The sequence below is a fragment of the Chlorocebus sabaeus genome, chromosome 16 (genome assembly GCF_047675955.1).
Source record: "Chlorocebus sabaeus isolate Y175 chromosome 16, mChlSab1.0.hap1, whole genome shotgun sequence".
Classification (NCBI taxonomy): domain Eukaryota; kingdom Metazoa; phylum Chordata; class Mammalia; order Primates; family Cercopithecidae; genus Chlorocebus; species Chlorocebus sabaeus.
The window spans coordinates 71855511-71877530 of NC_132919.1; the positions used below are offsets into that span (position 1 = coordinate 71855511).

Below are 22020 nucleotides of genomic sequence, written 5' to 3' on the forward strand. Positions count from 1 at the left end.
CCTCCCAAAATGCTGGGATTATAGGAGTGAGCCACTATGCCCAGCTTGGAGTAAACCATTTCTTCAGGGAGCCTCATTCCTTTAAATGAAGAATAATATTTAGAAGTTAATATCTTGAAGCTATTGTAGTTTCACTGTTCCTAGATGCTCTCAGTGAACAGGGAAAGGGACTGTATTTATGTATACCCATGTACACACATTTACATCTATATTTTATATCTTTTTTTTTTTTTTTTTTGCTTTGTTGTCATCCAGGCTGGAGTGCAGTGGCACCATCATAGCTCACTGAAGCCTTGAACTTGTGAGTTCAAGTGATTCTCCTGCTTCAGCCTCCTGAGTAGCTAGGACTACAGGTGCACTTCACCACACCCTTCTAACTTTAATATTTTTTTGTAGAGACAGGGTCTCACTATGTTGCCTAGGCTAGTCTTAAACTCCTGGTGTCAAGCAATCCTCCTGCCTTGGCCTCCCAAAGTGCTGGGATTACAGGCATGAGCCACCTCGCCTGGCCTATCTTTTTATATATAGTAGAAGCCATGAGTTCATGCCGGTACATCCACTTCCAATACAGTACCACAGGCTTCCATATTTGTAACTCCCTTCTCTGACAGAAAAACCTGACTCTCATTATCCTTATTATGTTGACTTATTTGACTAGTCCTCCATTATGTAATACAACCAGAACTATTGTTCTTGTATAAGACCTTTCATTTCAAAAAATACGAAAAAAAAAAAAAAAAGAAAGAAAGAAAATTAAAACAAAAAGGGCTGGGCATGGTGGCTCGTGTGTATAATCCCAGCCCTTTGGGAAGCTAAGGCAAGAGGATCCCTTGAGGCCAGGAGTTCAAGACAAGCCTGGGCAACATAGTGAGACTCTGTCACTACAAAAAACTTTAAGAGCCAGATGTGGTGGCACACACCTGTAGTCCTAGGTACTCAGTAGACTCAGGCAGGAGGACTGCTTGAGCCCAGGAGTTTAAGGTTACAGTGAGCTGTGATCATGCCACTGCTCTCAAACCTGGGCAACAGAGCAAAATCCTATCTCTTAAAAAAAAAAAGTAAAACAAGCAAAGAAAAATTCCTACATGCTTCAGAGGAACACATAGAATTCAGAATTTATGTAATATATCATTCACAATGTCCAGCATACAATCCAAAATTATGTGGTCATATGAAGAAGCAGGAAAATGTGACCCATACTCAAGAGAAAAGGAAATCAATGGTAACTGACCTCAAAATGGCATACATAATGGAACTGGCAGATAAGAATTTTTATAAACCATAATAATTACACTTCTATAATTGAAGTTATAGAAGGAAAAGGGTGGGAGAATGGAACAGAAAAAATATTTGAAAGCATTTAGAGAAAAATGAAAAGGATGTAAAGGAAAATATGCTTTTAATTAACAAATAGAAAACCTCAGCAGATGAATTAAAATGAACTAAATGGAAATTCTAGAACTAAAAGTTACAATATCTGAAAAAGAAAACTCATTAGATAGGCTTAACAGCAAATTAAGATGACAGAAGAAAGAGTAAATGAACTTGAAAATATGAAAATAGAAATTATTCATTCTGAATATCAGAGGAAAAATGGCGTTTTTGGGAGATAAAGCAACAATGTCTCAGGGAACTGTGGGAAAATGTGAAAAGATCTAACACATATAATTGAAGTTATAGAAGGAAAAGTGGGGGGAAAGGAACAGAAAAAATATTTGAAGAAATAATGGCTGAAAATTTCTTAAGTTTGGTGAAAAACATAACTTTACAGATTTAAGAAGTTCCATGAACCCAAGTGGGATATATGCAAATAAAATTACAGCTAGGAATATTATGGTCAAACTGCTGAAAGCCAAAAGTAAAGAAAAAAATCTTGAAAGCACTTAGAGAAAAGGAACACATTACCTATAGGAAAGCAACAACGCAAGATATCACTGATTTCTCATCAGAAACAATAGAAGACAGAAGACAGTGGAATGCCATCTTCAAAGAGCTGGAAGCAAAAAAAAAACTGGGCCAGGTGTGGTGGTTCATGCCTCTAATACCATTTTGGGAGGCTGAGGTGAGAGGATGGCTTGAGGCCAGGAGTTCAAGATCAGCCTTGTCATCAAAGCAAGTACCTGTCTCTAGAAAAAAAAAAAAAAAATTAAGAAAAAAACCCTGTAAACCCAGAATTCTATATCTAGTAAAAATATCCTGTAAGATTGAAGATAAAGTAAAGACATTTTCAAATAAATGAAAACTAGGAAAAGTCCCTCAGATAATTGCACTACTAAAAATGCTAAAGTTCTTTAGACTGTAGGGATATGATACCAGATCAGAACTCAAATGTTTATGAAAAAATGAAAAGGACCAGGCCAGGCACAGTGGCTCACACCTGTAATCCTAACACTTTGGGAGGCCAGGGTAGGAGGACCACTTCAGCCCAGGAGTTTGAGACCAACTTGGGCAACATAGTGAGACCCCATCCCTACAAAAAAAAATTTTTTTTTAATTAGCCAGGCATGGTGGTGCTTCTATAGTCCCAGCTACTTGGGAGGCTGAGGTAGGAGGATTGCTTGAGCCCAGGAGGTTGAGGCTGCGGTGAACCATGATTGTGCCACTGCACTCCAGCCTGGGCAACACAGTGAGATCCTATCTCAAAAAAAGAAAAAAGGCACCAGAAATGTTAAATATATGGGTAAATAGAAAGTACTATTTTTTCATCTTAATCTTTAAAATACAATATGACTATTCAAAGCAAGAATTAGCATTATATTGTAAGGTTTAAAGTATATGCAGATGTGATACATATGACAACTATAGTATAAAGCTTGGAGGGTAGGAAATGGGCCTAAATAGTTGCAAGCTTTCTACATTTTATGTGAAATGTATGATTTTAACTCTAAGAAGACTGGAAAATTAAAGATGTATTTTATAGTCCCTAGAACAGGGAGAAATAGACAAATCAACAGTCATATTTGGAGATTTTAATATTCCTTTTTCAGTAACTAAACAACTAGTCAAAAATTAGTAGATCCATAGATCTGAATGACATTGTCAACTACCTTGATTTAATTAACATTTATTAAACAGTACACTTGAGAACTGCAGAATACCTAGAAGCAGCTTCTCCACTCCTTATTGAATCTCCCCCTGGTTCTGCTCACCTGCCTTCCCTCCTGCCTCCACCATGTCCATCAGGGTGACCCAGAAGTTCTACAGGGTGTCCACCTCTGGCCCCAGGACCTTCAGCAGCCACTCCTATGTGAGTAGGCCCAGTGTCTGCATCAGTTCCTCAAGCTTGTGAGCTTCTCCCAAGTAGGCAGTAGCATCAGTGTCCAGGGTGTCCTGGGTGCCAACGTGGGTCTGGGTGGAGGCTATGGCCGAGATGGTGGTTGTAGGAGGCATCACAGCCATCATGGTCAACCAGAGCCTGCTGAGCCCCCTTAAGCTGGAGTTGGACCCCAACATCCAGGCTGTGTGCACTCAGGAGAAGGAGCAGATCAAGACCCTCAACAAGTTTGCCTCCTTCATCGCGGTTCCTGAAGCAGCAGAACAAGATGCTGGGGACCAGATAGAGCCTCCTGCAGCAGCAGAAGATGACTTGGAGCAGCAAGGACAACATGTCCAAGAGCTACATCAACAACCTTTCGTGGCAGCCAGACACTCTGGGCCAGGAGAAGCTGAAGCTGGAGGCAGATCTTGGCAACATGCAGGGACTGGTAGAGGATTTCAAGAACAAGTACGAGGATGAGTTCAGTAAGCGTACAGAGATGGAGAATAAAATTGTCCTTATCAAGAAGGATGTGGATGAGGCATACATGAACAGGGTAGAGCTGGAGTCTCACCTGGATGGCAAGCTGGTAAGATCAGCTTCCTCAGGCAGCTGTATGAAGAGGAGATCCGGGAGCTGCAGTCCCAGATCTCGGACACATCTGTGGGACTGTCCATGGACAACACCCACTCCCTGGACACGGATGGCATCATTGCTGAGGTCGAGGCCCGGTATGAGGAGATCACCAACCGCAGCTGGGCCCAGGCTGACAGCATGCACCAGATCAAATATGAGGAGCTGCAGACCCTGGCTGGGAAGCACCAGGATGACCTGCGTTGTACAAAGACAGAGATCTCCAAGATAAACTGGAACATCAGCTGGCTCCAATCTGAGACTGAGGGCCTCAAAGGCCACAGGGCTTCGCTGGAGGCCGCCATTGTGGATGTGTGGGGAGCGGTCCGTTAAGGATGCCAATGTCAAGGGATCCAAGCTGGAGGCTGCCCTACAGCGGGCCAAACAGGACGTGGCGCGTCAACTGCGCAAGTACCAGGACATTGACCCTGGACATTGAGATCACCGCCTACAGGAAGCTGCTGGAGGGTGAGAAGAGCCAGCTGAAGTCTGGGATGCAGAGCATGAGTATCCATATGAAGACCACCAGGGTGGTCTGAGCTCAGCCTACAGGGGCCTTACAAGCCCTGGCCTCAGCTACAGCTTGGGATCCAGCTTTGGCTATGGCAGGGGCTCCAGCTCCTTCAGCTGCGCCCACTTCTCCAGGGCCGTGGTTGTGAAGAAGATCGAGATCGCGATGGGAAGCTGGTGTCCCAGTCCTCTGAAGTCCTGCCCAAGTGAACGGCCACAGCAGCCCCACCCAGCCTACCCCCTCCTGTGGCTGCCCCAGAGCCTGTGGAGGAGGCCGCTGTGCAGGGGAATATAGGGAACAGGAGACCCACCTGAGGCTCAGTCCTAACCCTCAGCGCATGGGGAGTTTACTGCCTGGCAAGTAACTCCCTTGCCCATGACTCCAGTTACAAAACAATTAATCACTTTTTCTTCCTCCTAAATAAAGCCTGAGCTAGATCTGCAAAACAAAACAAAACAAACAAAACCAACAAAAAACAACACACATACATCTCAACTACACATGGCACATTCACCGAGGACACAAGTCTTAATCCTTTTAAAGGGATTACAGTCATACAAACTGTGTTCTCTGACTGACTGAAGTGCAATGGAATTTGACTTCAATAACAAGTTAGCTAAAGAATTCCCGAATTCCCCCAAATATCTGGAAATTGAACACTTATAAATCACCAGTGGATCAAAGAAGTCACAAGGGAAATTATAACTGAATTATAATTAAAATAAAACATCAGCATTTATGAGATGCAGCTAAAGCAATGCTTGCAGGAAAACTTATAGCTTTAAATGTTTATAATTAGAAAAGAAGAAAGGAATAAAGTCAGTCACTAAAATTTCACCTTAAGAGGGCAGAAACAGAGCAAGTTAAGCCCAAAGTAGAAGGAAGAAGCACTTTTGAACAAGTTCTAGTTTCACTGTGTTGAAACTAGATGTATGCCTCCTACCCTATAACCCAGTAATTCCACACCTAGGTATGGATTCAAGAGACATGAAAGCGCATGACCACAGAAATACTTGTGCAAGGATGATCATACTGCAGTCTAATCATGAGAAAAACAAACACATCCCAGTTGAGGGACATTCTACAAAATACCTGACCAGTACTTAAAACTGTCAAGATCATCAAAACAAGGAAAGCCTGAGAAACTGTCCCAACCAAGAGGAGCCTAAGGAGACAAGATGACTAAATGTAATATGGGATCCTGGAAGGGATCTTGCAACAGAAAAAGGACATTAGATGAAAACTAAGGAAATCTGAATACTTAGATAGTAATAATGTATGAATATATGTTCATTAATTATAACAGATGTACCATACTAATATAAGATGTTAATAATAGGGGAAATTGGGTGTGGGGTATATGGGAACTCTCTGTGCTATCTTTGCAATTTTTCCATAAATTTAAAACTACTCTAAAATTTAAAAGTTTTTTATTTTAAAAAAGAATATCATAGTAGTTTGACTTATAAATAGCCCAAACTGGAAACAGTCTAGGTGTCCATCAACAGGAGAATGGATAAACAAACTGGGATATTCATATGGAATACTACTCAGTAATAAAAAAGAATGAACTACTGATAAACACCACAGAATGGATGTATCTCAAAACATTATGTTGAGTGAAAGAAGAGCCTCAGGCAAAATAATGTATACCATATGTCTGTGTGATTCTGTTTTTATGAAGTTCTAAAATAGGCTAAACTAATCTATGGTGGAAAAAGTCAAAACAGTAGTTGTCTCTGGAGTATGTGGGTGGGAATTGACTAGTAAGAGATGTGAGGGAGCTTTTCTGGGATGATGGTAATGTTCTGTATCTTGATGCATGAGGAAAACGCATGAGGATGCATGAGGATATGCATGAGGATATGCATTTTTAAAAACTTATAGAATGTTACACCTAAGATCTGTGCTTATCACTGTATGTAAAATTTACCTTTTAAAATCTTGTAAACAGATATTGAATTTTAGTTAATAATAATCATGCTGAAATGTTAGGACTGAGGTAGACTGATATCTGCAAGTTATTTTGAAATGCATCAAAAAAGCTGGATCGATGAATGGATTGAGTGGTGAATGGGTGGAAAGATATGTGACATTGCTGCAAATGACATGATTTTATTCTTTTTAATGACTGATTATTATTTCATTTTATATATATTTACCACTTCTTTTTTTTTTTTTTTTTTTTTTTTTGAGAGGGAGTCTGAGTCTGGCTCTGTGGCCCAGGCTGGGGTGCAGTGGCCGGATCTCAGCTCACTGCAAGCTCCGCCTCCCGGGTTTACGCCATTCTCCTGCCTCAGCCTCCCGAGTAGCTGGGACTACAGGCGCCTGCCACCTCGCCTGGCTAGTTTTTTTGTATTTTTTAGTAGAGACGGGGTTTCACCATGTTAGCCAGGCTGGTCTCGATCTCCTGACCTCGTGATCCGCCCGTCTCGACCTCCCAAAGTGCTGGGATTACAGGCTTGAGCCACCGCGCCCGGCCTATTTACCACTTCTAACTGTTTTTTTTCTATGTGTTCAACAGTGTTCATAATAAAATATTGGGGGAAGAATAAAGAATATATGAAATTATTTCTAATGAGACCCACTTTTTGCGTATTGTTCTTGGTGTAAGTAGATCTCTGGCAGAAGGTTTTTAGAGTAACGTTGCTGCATCAATATTTTTTTTTCATTCTCCTTGAAAGGCTTTTAGGCAGAGTATAGAGAAAGAGCAGTCTTGCTTTGAAAGAGGGATTCTGCTGCTAAGTTTTCTGAAATGGTATCCCTTATTAAATTTGAAATGCTCAAACCTGTAGAAATGTGCCCTAAGTAGCTAATATTTATAACCTCTTTCTTTTCAGATATACAAACAAATGTGGAACTCAAAAGCACTCAGGAGCAGTCTGTGCCCACAGGTAACATCAGGTCTTTTCTCTCTGGAAATATGCCTTTACTAAAAATACCAAAGTAAGAAGATCGTGCTTATTCTGGTTGCAGTAAAAATGCTATGGAAATGTGTGTGTGTGTGTGTTTTTAATATGGTTGTCTCTTGCTGATGAAAAAATAACTCATCCGTTTAGATCATGTAAGTTCTTTAGCATCTTAAGGCCAAACATACGCTACCTAATGTTGATCACTGTTCGTTTGTTTGTTTTTAATTTTTCAGCTGATTGCTCTGAAGACAGTTTTTGTTGAATAACATAGTAGCTTGTATTTGAACGACTTGCGATTTTTACTCTAGAAGAGTGGTCTGCAAACTTTTTTGTAAAGGGCCAGATAGTAAATATTTAGACTTTTCAGGCCATATATGGTCTCTGTCACATATTATTTTTTGTATGTCTTACAACTCTTAAAAAATGGAACAACCATTCCTACCTCCTGGGCTCACTACTGATCCCTGCTCTAGAATAAATTGTAAACATTTATAATAATTTATTTCCTGAAAATAACTTCTGCGTTCCCTCATTGAACTCACTGTGTGAATCAAAGCTTACATTATATTACAAAATTTAATTTGTCACTGAAATGCCTTTTTGTGTTACTGTAAGTTGTAATCACATTTTTTTTTTTTTTTTGAGATGGAATTTCACTCTTGTTGCCTAGGCTGGAGTGCAATGGCGTGATCGTGGCTCACCACAACCTCCGCCTTCCGGGTTCAAGCGATTCCTGCCTCAACCTCCCAAGTAGCTGAGATTACAGGCATGCGCCACCATGCCTGGCTACTTTTGTATTTTTAGTAGAGACTGGGTTTCACTGTGTTGGTCAGGCTGGTCTCGAACTCCCAACCTCAGGTGATCCACCCGCCTTGGCCTCCCAAAGTGCTGGGATTATAGGCATGAGCCATTGTGCCCGGCCAATCACATCTTTTAATTGAACCTAAACCTCATATTAATTGTTTAGGTGTCCACTATATTTTAGTCATTTCAGGCTCGAGAAAAGTAAACCATTGTTTAGAATGGTGTCTTAGAGTTCACAGAGTATACATTATAATATGCAGAAATTAGAAACTTTAGATATTCATAAATCAAACACTGAGTCCATGGTGATCACATTTTCAGGGGCTCTTAGTGATGGGTTTTGTGAAACGTGTTTCTCTTTCGCTCCCGCCTGTTTGGTCATGGCTCTGCAGAAAGGAGTATCACTGCAGAGCTTCTAGTTACCTCCTTATTTCAACCCAGCCTCAGTGCCACGGGAGTCAGTGTCTTTGACTACTTTTTGTATTAATGGGAACTCAGCAAATATTTTGTTGAAGATTGGGAAGGAGTTAGATAAAAAGAGGGTAACTTTTTAGTTCATTTCTTCTGCTATCCTCTTTGTTAAGCTACTATGCTTGTATGTGAAACTAATTCCAGTTACATCGTTCCTTTTTCTTCTAGTATTATCAATATTTATTATACATTTCTGTTAAACTTATTTTGTAACAAATTTGCTATTTATTTAAGCATGCTTTTATTATGTCTGCTCCCTTTCACTTATGAACTTTCATAACACTTTGTATTTCCTTTATTTAATCCCTTGTCTGAGCCTACCGTGCATTAGAGTTATGGACTTCTCTTATCTGTATCTCAAAGTATGAGCTCCTTGAAGACATAATGACTTATTCATATCTGTAGCCTTGTCAACATTTAGTAAATGTTCAAACAAATAAAGAAACTTGGGGTCCAATATGTTTTCCACAGAATCACATTTATAATGTGAACAGAAGGGAAAAACAGAATTTGGCATACAGAAAGCTTACAGATCTTCCTCCTAGGAAAGCATCTTTCCCAAATTAGGTTATACCAGTGTTTGCAGGCTTAGTATTTCTGGTCACTGCTTTGTCATAAATAGCAGTGGCATCCTACTGAATATCGTGAGATATATGAGTGGAGAGAGAATTTTTCTCCAGAAGGAACCTGAGTGCCCTTTAACTCAGATGAAAGAAATATTCAAGAAAGTTGTGTGTATTCAGAGGGTACATGAACCCTGGGCATATTTCCTTTTCTTTTCTTTTTTTTCTTTTTTTTTTTTTTTTTTGAGACGAAGTCTTACTCTGTCATCCAGGCTGGAGTGCAGTGGCGCTATCTTGGCTCTCTGCAACCTCCACCTCCCAAGTTCAAGTGATTCTCCTGCCTCAGCCTCCCGAGTAGCTGGGATTACAGGCACACACCTCCATGCCCAACTAATTTTTGTATTTTTAGTAGAGATGGGGTTTCACCATGTTGGCCAGGCTGGTCTCGAACTCCTGACCTCAGGTGATCTGCCCACCTCGGCCTCCCAAAGTGCTGGGATTACAGGTGTGAGCCACTGTGAACCCTGGGCATATTTCTAAACCTCAAGAGTTTTCATGTATATATCCCTTTTGGGTATGTGTGAGGGGGTACTGTCACTAAAGGATTGTGTGAAGCTGAAAGTTAATTGGAGGTCTACTTAATACATATTTATAAAAATCCTTTAACATTGAACCACATACTTAAAACTCCTTTTATCTTTTAGAAAGTCCAGCGGTTTTGAATGACTACAGTTTAACCAAATCTCATGAAATGGAAAATGTGGACAGTGGAGAAGGCCCAGCCAATGAAGATGAAGACATAGGAGGTGAGCCGTAGTGTGCAGACTAAACACTGATGGCTGTAGATATTGCTAAGGCTTAGTGTGGAGAGGAAATCAGCTCTCCAGGGAAAACTTGCATTTGTGGGTTTGGTTAGGAGTGATTCTGTTTTGCTAATTTCACAAATATTTGCATTTCATAGTTGTACGTTATCAGCAAATTTTGAGAATTTAAGGTGCTTATCCAGAGTTCCAATTATATTAACTTTACTTAAAATATCATGTTTATTTTAATATTTTCCATTATAAAAGTAATACATGTTTATTGTAGAAAGTTTGGGGTGTTTTCTGACACCAACAAACCAATTTTCCAGTTCTCCAGCAATGACTTGGTGTCCAACAATTCAATTCAATTTTTTTTTTTTTTTTTTTTTGAGACGGAGTCTCGCTTTGTCGCCCAGGCTGGAGTGCAGTGGCGCAATCTCGGCTCACTGCAAGCTCCGCCTCCTGGGTTCACGCCATTCTCCTGCCTCAGCCTCCCGAGTAGCTGGGACTACAGGCGCCCGCCACTGCGCCCGGCTAATTTTTTTTTCTATTTTTAGTAGAGACGGGGTTTCACCATGGTCTCGATCTCCTGACCTTGTGATCTGCCCGCCTCGGCCTCCCAAAGTGCTGGGATTACAGGCGTGAGCCACCGCGCCCGGCCTCAATTTTTTTTTTTCTTTTTTGAGATGGAGTCTCACTGTCACCCAGGCCAGACTGCGGTGGCACAATCTCTGCTCACTGCAACCTCCGCCTCCCACGTTTTAGTGAGTCTCCTGCCTCAGCCTCCCAAATAGCTGAGATTACAGGCGCCCACCACCACGCCCAGCTAATTTTTGAATTTTTTTAATAGAGACAGGGTTTTACCATGTTGGCCAGGCTGGCCAGGAGCTCCTGACCTCTAGTGATCACCAAACTTAGCCTTCCAAAGTACTGGGATTATAGGCATGAACCACCATGCCCAGCCCAATTCAGTTCAATTCTGATTCTAATTCCTGATGTTTGCGTAGACCCCACAGGTTACAGGCTCAGTTCCACAATACTGCACAGTACTCTCTCCACTTCAGACACCAGTCTCAAGTACCAGGTTCCCAGATTACCTGCACTTCTGTCTGGCTTAGCTACAAAATCGGGGACTCCCCTCCACATGTTTAATAATTTGCTAGGATGACTCACAGGACTTGTTACATAACTCATTTATTCATTCCTTTACTCTCAGCTACTCTTCCTCCTTCTTACTGTCTATGCCCAAACTTTCCCACCTTTGGGAGGAACATTAGGTTTAGCCACTGCACTGGTCTAGATCATAGGCAGCAATACTAGTCTAGCAAGTACCTCTCCCTCAGTCAACTCCCATACATACAGGGTAGGGTTACAAAGGTACAGAACTAGTGGGCTATTTCTACCACTGGCCAATATATCTGCATTCAATATTAACCCCAATTTTGCCAGATGGGGTAAAGGCACAGCCTGCCTCATCAGGCCCTTAGGAATTCTGACATAAAGGTTTAAAGCTATGGTTACAGTTTCTTGCTTTGGGAATCATCTCTGTTTCTGGCACTTGTAGGTTGCAGTGCTGGTCTTGCAACCACTGCCTCTGATAGGAAAGAGAAAGCTGATGTGATGACGTAGGGAAGGAAAAAAAGAATAGTCATCACACCAATATCCTCCTCTTTGGCAAGAATTGTATAGTCATATCAGCATCCTCCCCCACCTCCTCTTCCCAATCCACCAGAAAAACAGAGGAATCTACCTAGTGGGAACATTCCCTTAGCTCATGTGAGAGTGACCTCACACTTGCGCAAATGCATAAACCAACCCTTCATGCCTATGCCTCACCCTATTTTAGACAGTGTTTCAATTGGTCCAATTCTCTATCAAACTATTACTCTGAGGAGGATAGCTCTTTGCCCATTGTTTGACATTATGGGCTGTAAGTAGAGTGCTGCTAAGTATGAAGAAATGTGGCCCAGCCGTTCAAATTGGTGCAATATCTGTTCCGGTTCTTTGATGGTACTGACCATTTGTGTCTACCACCAGATAAGCAAAGCCCCATCCAGAGTCAGTGTTTATCCCTGTCAAAACCAATCTGTAGGATGGGTGCAGTGGCTCACACCTGTAATCCCAGCACTTTGAGAGACTGAAGCAGGAGGATCTCTTGAGCTCAGGAATTCGGCCCACCCTGGGCAACGTGGTGAAGCCCCATCTCTATTTAAAAAAAAAATTATAATAATAATACAAATAAATTAGCCAGGGGTGGTGGTGTGTACCTGTAGTCCCAGCTACTTGGGAGACTAAGGCTGGAGGATCACTTGAGCCTGGGAGGTTGAGGCTGCAGTGATCTGTGATCCCGCCACTGCACTCCAGCCTGGGCAATAGAATGAGATCCTGTCTCAAAAGAACAACAACAGGCAGGCCATAGTGACACACCTGTAATCCCAGCACTTTGGGAGGCTGAGGCGAGTGGATCGTTTGAGGTTGGGAGTTCGAAACCAGTCTGACCAACTGGTGAAACCCCGTCTCTGCTAAAAATACAAAAATTAGCCAGGTGTGGTGGTACTCACCTGTAATCCCAGCTACTGGGGAGGCTGAGGCAGGAGAATTGCTTGAACCTGGGAGGTGGAAGTTGCAGTGAGCTGAGATTGCACCAGTGTGCTCCAGCTTGGGCGACACAGTGAGACTCCATTTCAGAAAAAGAACAAAAACAAAAATGATTTGTAGCCTTTGGGACTACCAGCATTGGCTCTTCGATGTAATCCACTTGCCAACTATGTGTGGGGTCTTTCCTCTGGGGAATCTTCCCCATAGTCATCTATAGTAACTGTCTCTCTTATTGGCAGACAGAATAGTTTGTTGCTATTTTGTGCCTCAGGGGGTCCTAGAGAAATATGTCCAGATTCAACCCATCTTCTGCAGTGGCTGTAGCACCCTGCAACCTGTCTACTCATTTCATGGACCCACATGCTTACCTCAAACAAGCACACTATGATACTTACTAATTGGTTCTGATCAGCTTCCAAATCTGGAAGGGGGGTCTTTTGCTGAGCATTGATATGTCCTACTTTAATGCACCCCTCAAATTCCTATAGTGATTTCCATAGGGCTTTGTCCCATATGAGAGTCCCTTTAATATGCCAAGTTTCCGTTGCACTCTTGCCTTACGACATGGACAGGCTGTTGGCCATTGCCCATGAATCAGAAACTGAAACATATGGGCATGTATCACTGCTCAGTTCTTCCATCACTTCTAGGAAAACAACAGATTATTCAGCTCACCGAGCTGATTTGTTTTTACCTTCTTTAATTACAGTTGTGGTGTTCCAAACAGGATGTTGTCCATTTACCTTAAAACTACCATCTACAGCCAGGCATGGTGGCTCATGCCTGTAATCCTAACACTTTGGGAGGCCAAGGCAGGAGGATTGCTTGAGTTCAGGAGTTCAAGACCAGCCTGGGCAATATAGTGAGACCTCGTCTCTACAAAACACTTAAAAATTAGCTAGGCATGGTGGCACATGCCTGTGGTCCCAGCTACTTGGGGTACTGGGGTGGGAGGATCTTTTGAGCCTGGGAGGTTGAGGCTGCAGTGAGCCCTGATCATGTCACTGCACTCTAGGCTAGATGATAGAATAAGACCCTGTCTCAAAAAGCAAACAAAAAAACCTCCATCCACAAATCAAGCGTCTCTCTGTTGGTCAAAGACTACTTTATAGGGCACTGTTTAAGTGATGATAGAATCCAGTAGCTCCTTATATAGTTCCAAAGTCAGTTATAGAAGAAAAGAGGATCCCTACTCCCGAGTATATCATCTTTTTCATTCCCCAGGTAGCATGATTCTCTATAAACTATTTCTATGTTACTATAGAACTCTTCTGGGCACTGCCCTCCCCATTAGAACACTTCTCTGACATCACCCAAGACTTCATTCATATTTTAGGTTTTAAAATTATTTTTTGTCCTTTAATCATAAGGACAATTTCAATTAATATCCAAGAGCAGGCTAATAATTGCCCCTCAAATGGAAATTCTCTGGTCCAAAATCCAATTGTTGTCATCGCTGGGAAGCACTCACAAGTTTTTGCCATAAGTCATTATCCAACTCTCACACACCAAACCTAAATTTCCCCTACCCCAAGTCATCCCAGGGCCAGATACTAGTCAACTAGAGACCATCCCTATGCCCTAAAGCCCACCAGAATTATTCAGACTAGCCAATCCTAAACTGTTTACCCAGCCCTGCCTTGCCTTTTCCACAGAAACCCCAATTAAGGCTCTGACCTAAGCTTTTTCCTCATTCCTCTTTTCTGTCTCCTGACCAACACTGGTGCTTTCTCCTGTGACCTTGTATAGCACATAATAACCATCTCTCTGGGACCTGTAAATGTGACAAACTTCTTTCCAGGCCTTGTTCTTATTTTCTTTGTGTCCACACTGACTTTACCGTATCATATCTGACATGTACATTCTTAGACATCACTTAACCGAGGCATTTACCATGACCTGGTGTATTAATCTGTTCTCATGCTGCTATGAAGAAATACCCAAGACTGGGCAATTTATAAAGAAAAGAGGTTTAATTGACTCACAGTTCCACATAGATGGGGAGGCCTCAGAAAACTTACAACCATAGCAGAAGGCATCTCTTCACAGGGCAGCAGGAGAGAATGAGTGCCAGCAGGGGAAATGCCAGACACTTATAAAACCATCAGATCTTGGTCGGGCACAGTGGCTCATGCCTGTAATCCTAGCACTTTGGGAGGCTGAGGCGGGAGGATCACAAAATCAGGAGATTGAGACCATCCTGACTAACATGGTGAAATCCCATCTCTACTAAAAATACAAAAAATTAGCTGGGGGTGGTGGCAGGTGCCTGTAGTCCCAGCTACTTGGGAGGCTGAGGCAGGAGAATGGCTTGAACCCTGGAGGTGGAGCTTTCAGTGAGCCGAGATCACGCCACTGCACTCCAACCTGGGCGACAGAGCAAGACTCCGTCTCAAAAGGAAAAACAAAACAAAACAAAACAAAACCATCAGATCTTGTGAGAACTCACTATCGTGAGACCAACATGGTGGAAACCACCTCCATAATTCAATTACCCCATGATTCAATCCCACCGGGTCCCTCTCACAGCATATAGAGATAATGGGGGTTACAATTCAAGATGAGATTTGGGTAGGGACATAGTTAAACCATATCATTCTGCCCTAGCTCCCACCCAAATTGCATTTCCTCACATTTCAAAACACAATCATGCCTTCCCAACAGTCCTCCAAGTCTTAACTCACTTCAACATTAACGCAAACATTAACCCAAAAGTCCAAGCCTGAGACAAGGCAAACCCCTTCTGCTTATAAGTCTGTAAAATCAAAAGCAAGGTAGTTACTTCCCAGATACAATGGGGGTACAGGCACTGGGTAAATATACTGGTTCCAAATGGGAGATATTAGCCAAAGCAAAGGGGATATGGACCCCATGTAAGTCCGAAATCCAATAGGGCAGTCATTAAACCTTGAAGTTCCAAAATGATCCCCTTTGACTCTATGTCTCATATCCACATCATGCTGATGCAAGAGGTGGGCTCCCATGGCCTTAGGCAGCTCCGCCCCTGTGGCTTTGCAGGGTATAGCCCCCTTCCCAGCTGCTTTCACAGGCTGACGTCAAGTGTCTGTGGCTTTTCCAGGTGCACGACACAAGCCATCAATGGATCTACCATTCTGGGGTCTGGAGTACGGTGGCCCTCTTCTCACAGCTCCACTAGAGAGTGCCCCAGTGGAGACTCTGTGTGGGGGCTCTGACCCCACATTTCCCTTTTGCATGAAGTTCTGCACGAGGGCTCCACCCCTGTAGCAAACTTCTGCCTGGACATCCAGATGTTTTCATACATCCTCTGAAATCTAGGCAGAGGTTCCCAAACCTCAATTCTTGAATTCTATGAACCCATAGGCTCAACATCACATGGAAGATGCCAAGGCTTGGGGCTTGTATTCTCTGAAGCAACAGCCTGAGCTGTACCTTTGCCCCTTTTAGCCACAGCTGGAGCAGCTGGGACACAGGACACCATGTCCTGAGCCTGCACAGAACAGGGGGACCCTGGACCCAGCCCAGGAAACCATTTTTTCCTCCTAGACCTCTGGGCCTGTGATGGGAGGGGCTGCTGTGAAGGTCTCTGATATGCCCTGGAGACATTTTCCCCATTGTCTTTGTAATTAACATTAGGCACCTCGTTACTTATGCAAATTTCTGCAGCTGGTTTGAATTTCTCCTCAAAATGGGTTTTTCTTTTCTATCACATTTTCAGGCTGCAAATTTTCCAAACTTTTATGCTCTGCTTCCTCTTGAACGCTTTGCTGCTTAGAAATTTCTTCCACCAGATACCTTAAATCATCTCTCTCAAGTTCAAAGTTCCACAGATCTCTAGGGCAGGGGCAAAATACTGCCAGTCTCTTTACTGAAGCATAGCAAACGTTACCTTTGCTCCAGTTCCCAAGAAGTTCCTCATCTCCATCTGAGACCACCTCAGCCTGGACTTCATTGTCCATATCACTGTCAGCATTTTGGTCAAAACCATTCAATAAGTCTCTAGGAAGTTCCAAGCTTTCCCACATCTTCCTGTCTTCTGAGCCCTCCAAGTCTCTAGGAAGTTCCAAACTTTCCCACATTTTTCTGTCTTCTTCTGAGCCCTCCAAGCTGTTCCAGCCTCTGTCTTTTACCCAGATCCAAAGTTGCTTCCACATTTTTTGGTACCTTTGTAGCAGTACCCTACTCTCTGTGGTACCAATTTACTGTATTAGTCCACTCTCACACTGCTATGAAGACATACCCAAGACTGGGTAATTTATAAAGAAAAGATGTTTAATTGACTCACAGTTCTGCATGGCTGGGGAGGCCTCAGAAAACTTACAATCATGGCAGAAGCTACCTCTTCACAGGATGGCAGAAGAGAGAGTGAGTGCCAGCAGGGGAAATATCGGATGCTTATAAAACCATCAGATCTTGTGAGAACTCACTCACTATCACGAGAACAGCATGGGGGAAACCACTCCCATGATTCAGTTACCTCCCACTGGTTCCCTCCCATGACATGGGATTATGGGGCTTACAATTCAAGATGAGATTTGGGTGGGGACACAGCCAAGCCATATCACCTGGGTAATGGGCATATTTAGTGTGTGAATCCTGATTATCACAAAGCCAGTTCCACATGGCTTGCATATGAAGCATATCAGCTGCTTCATCTGGGGTGTTCCAGTTGGCATTGAAAGGGGAAGTCAGATAGTTCCCCTTCTCAAGGTAAATAGACCTTATAATGGCTCTTATCTGGTCCACCAGGTCAGTTGTTCCCTTAGGAATGACCTGCTGTGTGTCTGGATCATGTGTAGCCATCTGTGATTGTTCCATAGTGAGCTGTGGATCCTGTATCAACCCAAACATGCTCTTCCGCTCTGAAGCATTTAAATGCCAATATACTGCCCCTAAATTATTTATTCTTGCAATTCATTTTAGTCAAAATTCTTTAGGAAGCTGATAGTACTGACCTACAAAATAAAGAAACTCTTTTACACTATACCCCCTGGTTTCAGTAGTTTCTTGGTTTTTCCCTCCCCTACCTGGACTCTCTGTTTGGTGACCAGAGATCTTAGAGATATTTTCTGCTTTTCTTACATATTTTTTCCCATTAGAGGCAGCTTTGAGTCTAGCATCCAAAGTTCAGGCCCACCGGAATCTGAGCGTGGTTCAACATCTTTTTAACTTTCATTTCACCAACCCAACACTCTTTTTAACTTTCATTTTAGCTGTTACAGATAACAATAACCATTGGATTGTGTATTTCACTTTTTTCTTATTAGTTTGCATTTCCTTAAGTATTCAGTGAACCAACTCCCCAGGAGTTGGGTTCGTCTTTAAATTTCACTGGTAACTTTTACCTTTAGTAACTGATCACAGCCCAGTTGCTGCTCCATAGGTGACTATATGGCCACTCAGGAATCAAAATTTCCTTGTTCCCTACCCTTTTATTTTTATCCTTCCAAACCACATGTTTCTGTGAGCCAGAAACATCTAGCAAATCCTACTCCTGACACCAATTCTGGGGTGTTTTCCATCCACAACCAAGTCTCTAGGCAATTCATTTGTTGGGTGTCCAACAATTCAATTCAATTCTGATACTAACTCTGAGAATTAGTACAGACCACACAGGTTAAGGGCTCAGTCCCACAGCCCCTACTTCAGACACCAGTCTCAAATACCAGGCCCTCAGGTGACCCACACTTCTTCCAACTTGGGCAAATTTGAGTGTTCCCACACATCCTTCCTCAGGTTTGATAATTTTCTGGAATGACCCACAGAGCTCAAAAAATGTCTTTACTTATCATTACCAGTTTATTATAAAAGATACAACTCAGGAACAGCCAAATGGTAGGGAGGCACAGAGCAAGGAAGGGGTGACATGAAGCTTCCACACTTTCTCTGGGCATGCCGTACCCCCAGCTCCTCTCTGTATTCACCAACCTGGAAGCTGTCTGAATCTTGTTCAAGGACATTTATAGGACTCAATCTCCAGCCCCCTTTCCTCCTTCTTCTTCCCTGAGGTCACTGGGTGGGGCTGAAAGGTCCAGCTCTCTAATTACCAGGTCCTTCTGGTGAATAGCTCTATCCTGAGGCTGTCTAGTGGCCCGTGCCTCAGCTACCTCATTAGCATAATCTAAGGTGCTATTGAAAGGGGCTCTTTATGAATACATAAGACACTCCTGTCCCTGCTACTTGGAAGCTGAGGCAGGAGGATCTAGTGAGAAAAACAAAGCAAAACAAAGCAAAAAACACAAAAAAACACTTCTATCACTTAGGAAATTCCAAGGGCTTTAAAAGTTCTGTGCCTGATCCTGGGAGCAGGAACAAAGACCAAATATGTTTTTGTATTATACCACAGTTTGGAAAGTTCATTGAAATAGAAAGAGAAAAGAAAACCCCACCTCTATCCTACCACCCAAAGATAGTCTCTAATAGCATTACAGAGTACTTACTTCCAGGCTTTTTTGTGAGTTTTGAGCATTATATTTATATTAATATTGCTCACATTTTATGGTAACATTTATGTTGATAAATCTAATCACTTTTACTTTATGAATGTTACTCCGTTACTCAGATCTCATCTTAAATGTCATTTCTTCAGAAAAGCTTTTCCTGACAATTCAGTCACTATTTTAACACGGTCCTATTTTAATTCATCACACGACACTGAACACAGATAACTTTGGAGTTTTGTTTAGTGTCTACTCTCCTTCCAGCCTTCATTAACCTGGATCTTGGGCTATTTTTTTTCCTTGCTAGATATTTGCAGCACCTAGAACAGTACCTGGACCTACTGTGGTAGGTGTGCAATAAATTTTGTTGAGTAAGTAACTAAATGAAAGCCCTAGGTCAGTTATATGTGTGTGTATATGAGTTTCTTAAAGGAAGAAAAGAAAATAGGCCGGGTGCAGTGGCTTGGCTCATGCTTGTAATCCTAATACTTTGGGAGGCCAAGGTGGGTGGATTACTTGAGGTCAGGAGTTCGAGACCAGCCTGGGCAATATGGCAAAACCCCATCTCTACAAAAAAAAAATTTTTTTAATTAGTCATGTGTGTGCCTGTAGTCCCAGCTACTTAGGAGGTTGAAGTGGGAGGATCACTTGAGCCCAGGAGGCAGAGGTTGCAGTGAGCCAAGATCACGCTGTGCACTCCAGCCTGGACAGTAGAGTGAGACCCCTTCTCAAGAAAATAAAATCATTGCTCAGAGTCTTCTTCTTTTGCCTTGAATGTCTTAAGAGATCAAGAAATGGAGTTGTCTAAAACTTCTGAGATTCAAATCACAGCTTCAACTAACATTCCAGCTGTGCCGAACTATACATTAATTTGTACCAGTTTTTAACCACAGAGACAGAAAAATGCTGCCTGGCACAGGATGTGGTCATTTGTGCTGAGGAAAGGCATATGATGTATCAGCTTCATGCAACTTCTTGAAGGTGACATCCATGGAGTCTCACTCAGAATGAGGCAAATGATAGCTGTGCTTGTGGCTTGTTTTTTTTCTGAGTTATGGTTTCTGAGTTCTGGTAGGTAATACCATTAAGTCTGTAGTTGAAATAGTGATCCCTATGCCACTGTTGGTTTGGGAATTTATAATTTATGTTACAAATTTACTTTGGGTTCAGGAGTAGCCTATGAGTTTTATATTTTCAGGTAGTTTGGGATAAAAAAAACAGATTAAATACTGAAACATAAACAAGAAACCAATAATTTCCATTCAATAATAGGAATTTTAAACAAGTATTGTAAAAACCCAAGTGGTGAAGCACCTTGTTAGGAACCCATACAATAGTATCACCTTACCTCCAACTACATGTCAATGGGTTAATAGGATGTCTGTGTAGATAAATTATTTTTCTCAGTTGCTCAGGGTCTAGGAGTATCATGCAGTTCTTGATAGAGAATAGAAGATATGATCAATCCCTCTAAATAATTTGGGCAAGAGAAAAGAAACAGTTATTTACTTTAAGCTTCATTCAGAAAGAAATGAATAAGCTAATTTTGTTATTGTTGTTGTTTTAGTTGTTGCTTTGTTGCCCAGGCTGGAGTGCAGTAGTACGATCTCAGCTCACTGCAACCTCTGCCTCCTAATTTCAAGTGACCTCTCGTGCCTCAGCCTCCTGAGTAGCTGGGACTACAGGCATGTGCCATCATGCCTGGCTAATTTTTATATTTTTAGGAGAGACGGGGTTTTACCATCTCTACCGGATGGCCAGACCGGTCTCGAACTCGTGACCTCAAGTGATCCGCCCACCTTGGCCTCCCAAAGTTCTAGGATTACACCACTCCTGCCTGAATAGGTTAATTATAATGTTGAAAGATCATTACATTATTTTGTGATTAATCTGCAAACAGATTATAGTAGTCCCCCTTCTCTGCGGTTTCACTTTCTGCAGTTTCAGTTCCATGGTCAACCATGATCCCAAAATAGGTGAGTTCAGTACAATAAAATATTTTGAGAGACAGTCAACAATCACATACCTTTTATTATAGTATAGTGTTACCATTGTTCTATTTTATTATTATTACTAATCTCTTACTGTGCCAGGTTTATAAATTAAAACTTTATTATAGGTGTGTATGTATAGGAAAAAACACAGTATTCAGTCATATACCACATAACGTTTTGGTCAATGATGGACTGCAAAAACAGTGGTGGTCTCATAAGTTAAGACCTATTTTTACTGTATCTTTTCTATGTTTAGATATATGAATACTTACCATTGTGTTACAGTTGCCTACAGTATTCAGTACAGTAACATGCTGTACAGTCTAAGAGCAGTAGGCTGTACCATATACCTGAGGTTTGTAGTAGGCCATACTGTTTAGGTTTCTATAAATATAGTGTGCTCTATAATGTTTGCATAATGATGAAATCACCTAATGATCCATTTCTTAGAATGCATCCCATCGTTAAGGAGCATGTGAATGTATATAGAGTTTGGTACTATCTGCAATTTCAGACATCCACTGGGGGTCTTGGAAAGTATCCTCTGTGAATAAGGGGGGACTACTCTACTGTACTATTAACACTGGCACTTAATCTGGGTCATATATGTTTGGAAAAGGTGGTTACCAGGACCCTGCTTTTATAAAATATATAATATGATCAGTATGTATAAATTATACATACTAAATTATAAAAGTAATAGAATGTAAAAACAGCATTGCCCAATAGAAGTTATACCTATTGCATAATAAGGTACCACTGCCATATGCAGCACAGGAAAACATTAAGACTAGAGTTAGGCCCGGTGCTGTGACACAAGCCTGTAGTCCCAGCTACTCAGGAGGCTGAGGCAAGAGGAGCACTTGATCCCAGGAGGTTGAGGCTGGAGTGCGTCATGATCGCACCTATGAATAGCCACTGCACTCCAGCCTGGGCAATATAGCAAGACTCCATCTATAAAAAAAGAAAAGACTAGAATTAGAATTATACTTTTAAAGGTAATTAGGGGAACTTAGCTATAATGTAATAACTATTTAAAAACGTGCTTTAGAGAAT

General features: G+C 41.9%; 1 protein-coding gene across 1 annotated transcript in view; it reads left to right on the forward strand.

Annotated features, from left to right (window-relative positions):
- Nucleotides 1-22020, forward strand: part of IKZF3 (IKAROS family zinc finger 3) — a 103686-nt gene that overhangs the window by 22101 nt on the left and 59565 nt on the right. The window contains exons 2-3 of the mRNA XM_008012834.3: nt 7241-7294; nt 9855-9956. Of these exons, the coding sequence (XP_008011025.1) occupies nt 7241-7294; nt 9855-9956 (156 nt within the window). The remainder of the gene's footprint in view (nt 1-7240; nt 7295-9854; nt 9957-22020) is intronic.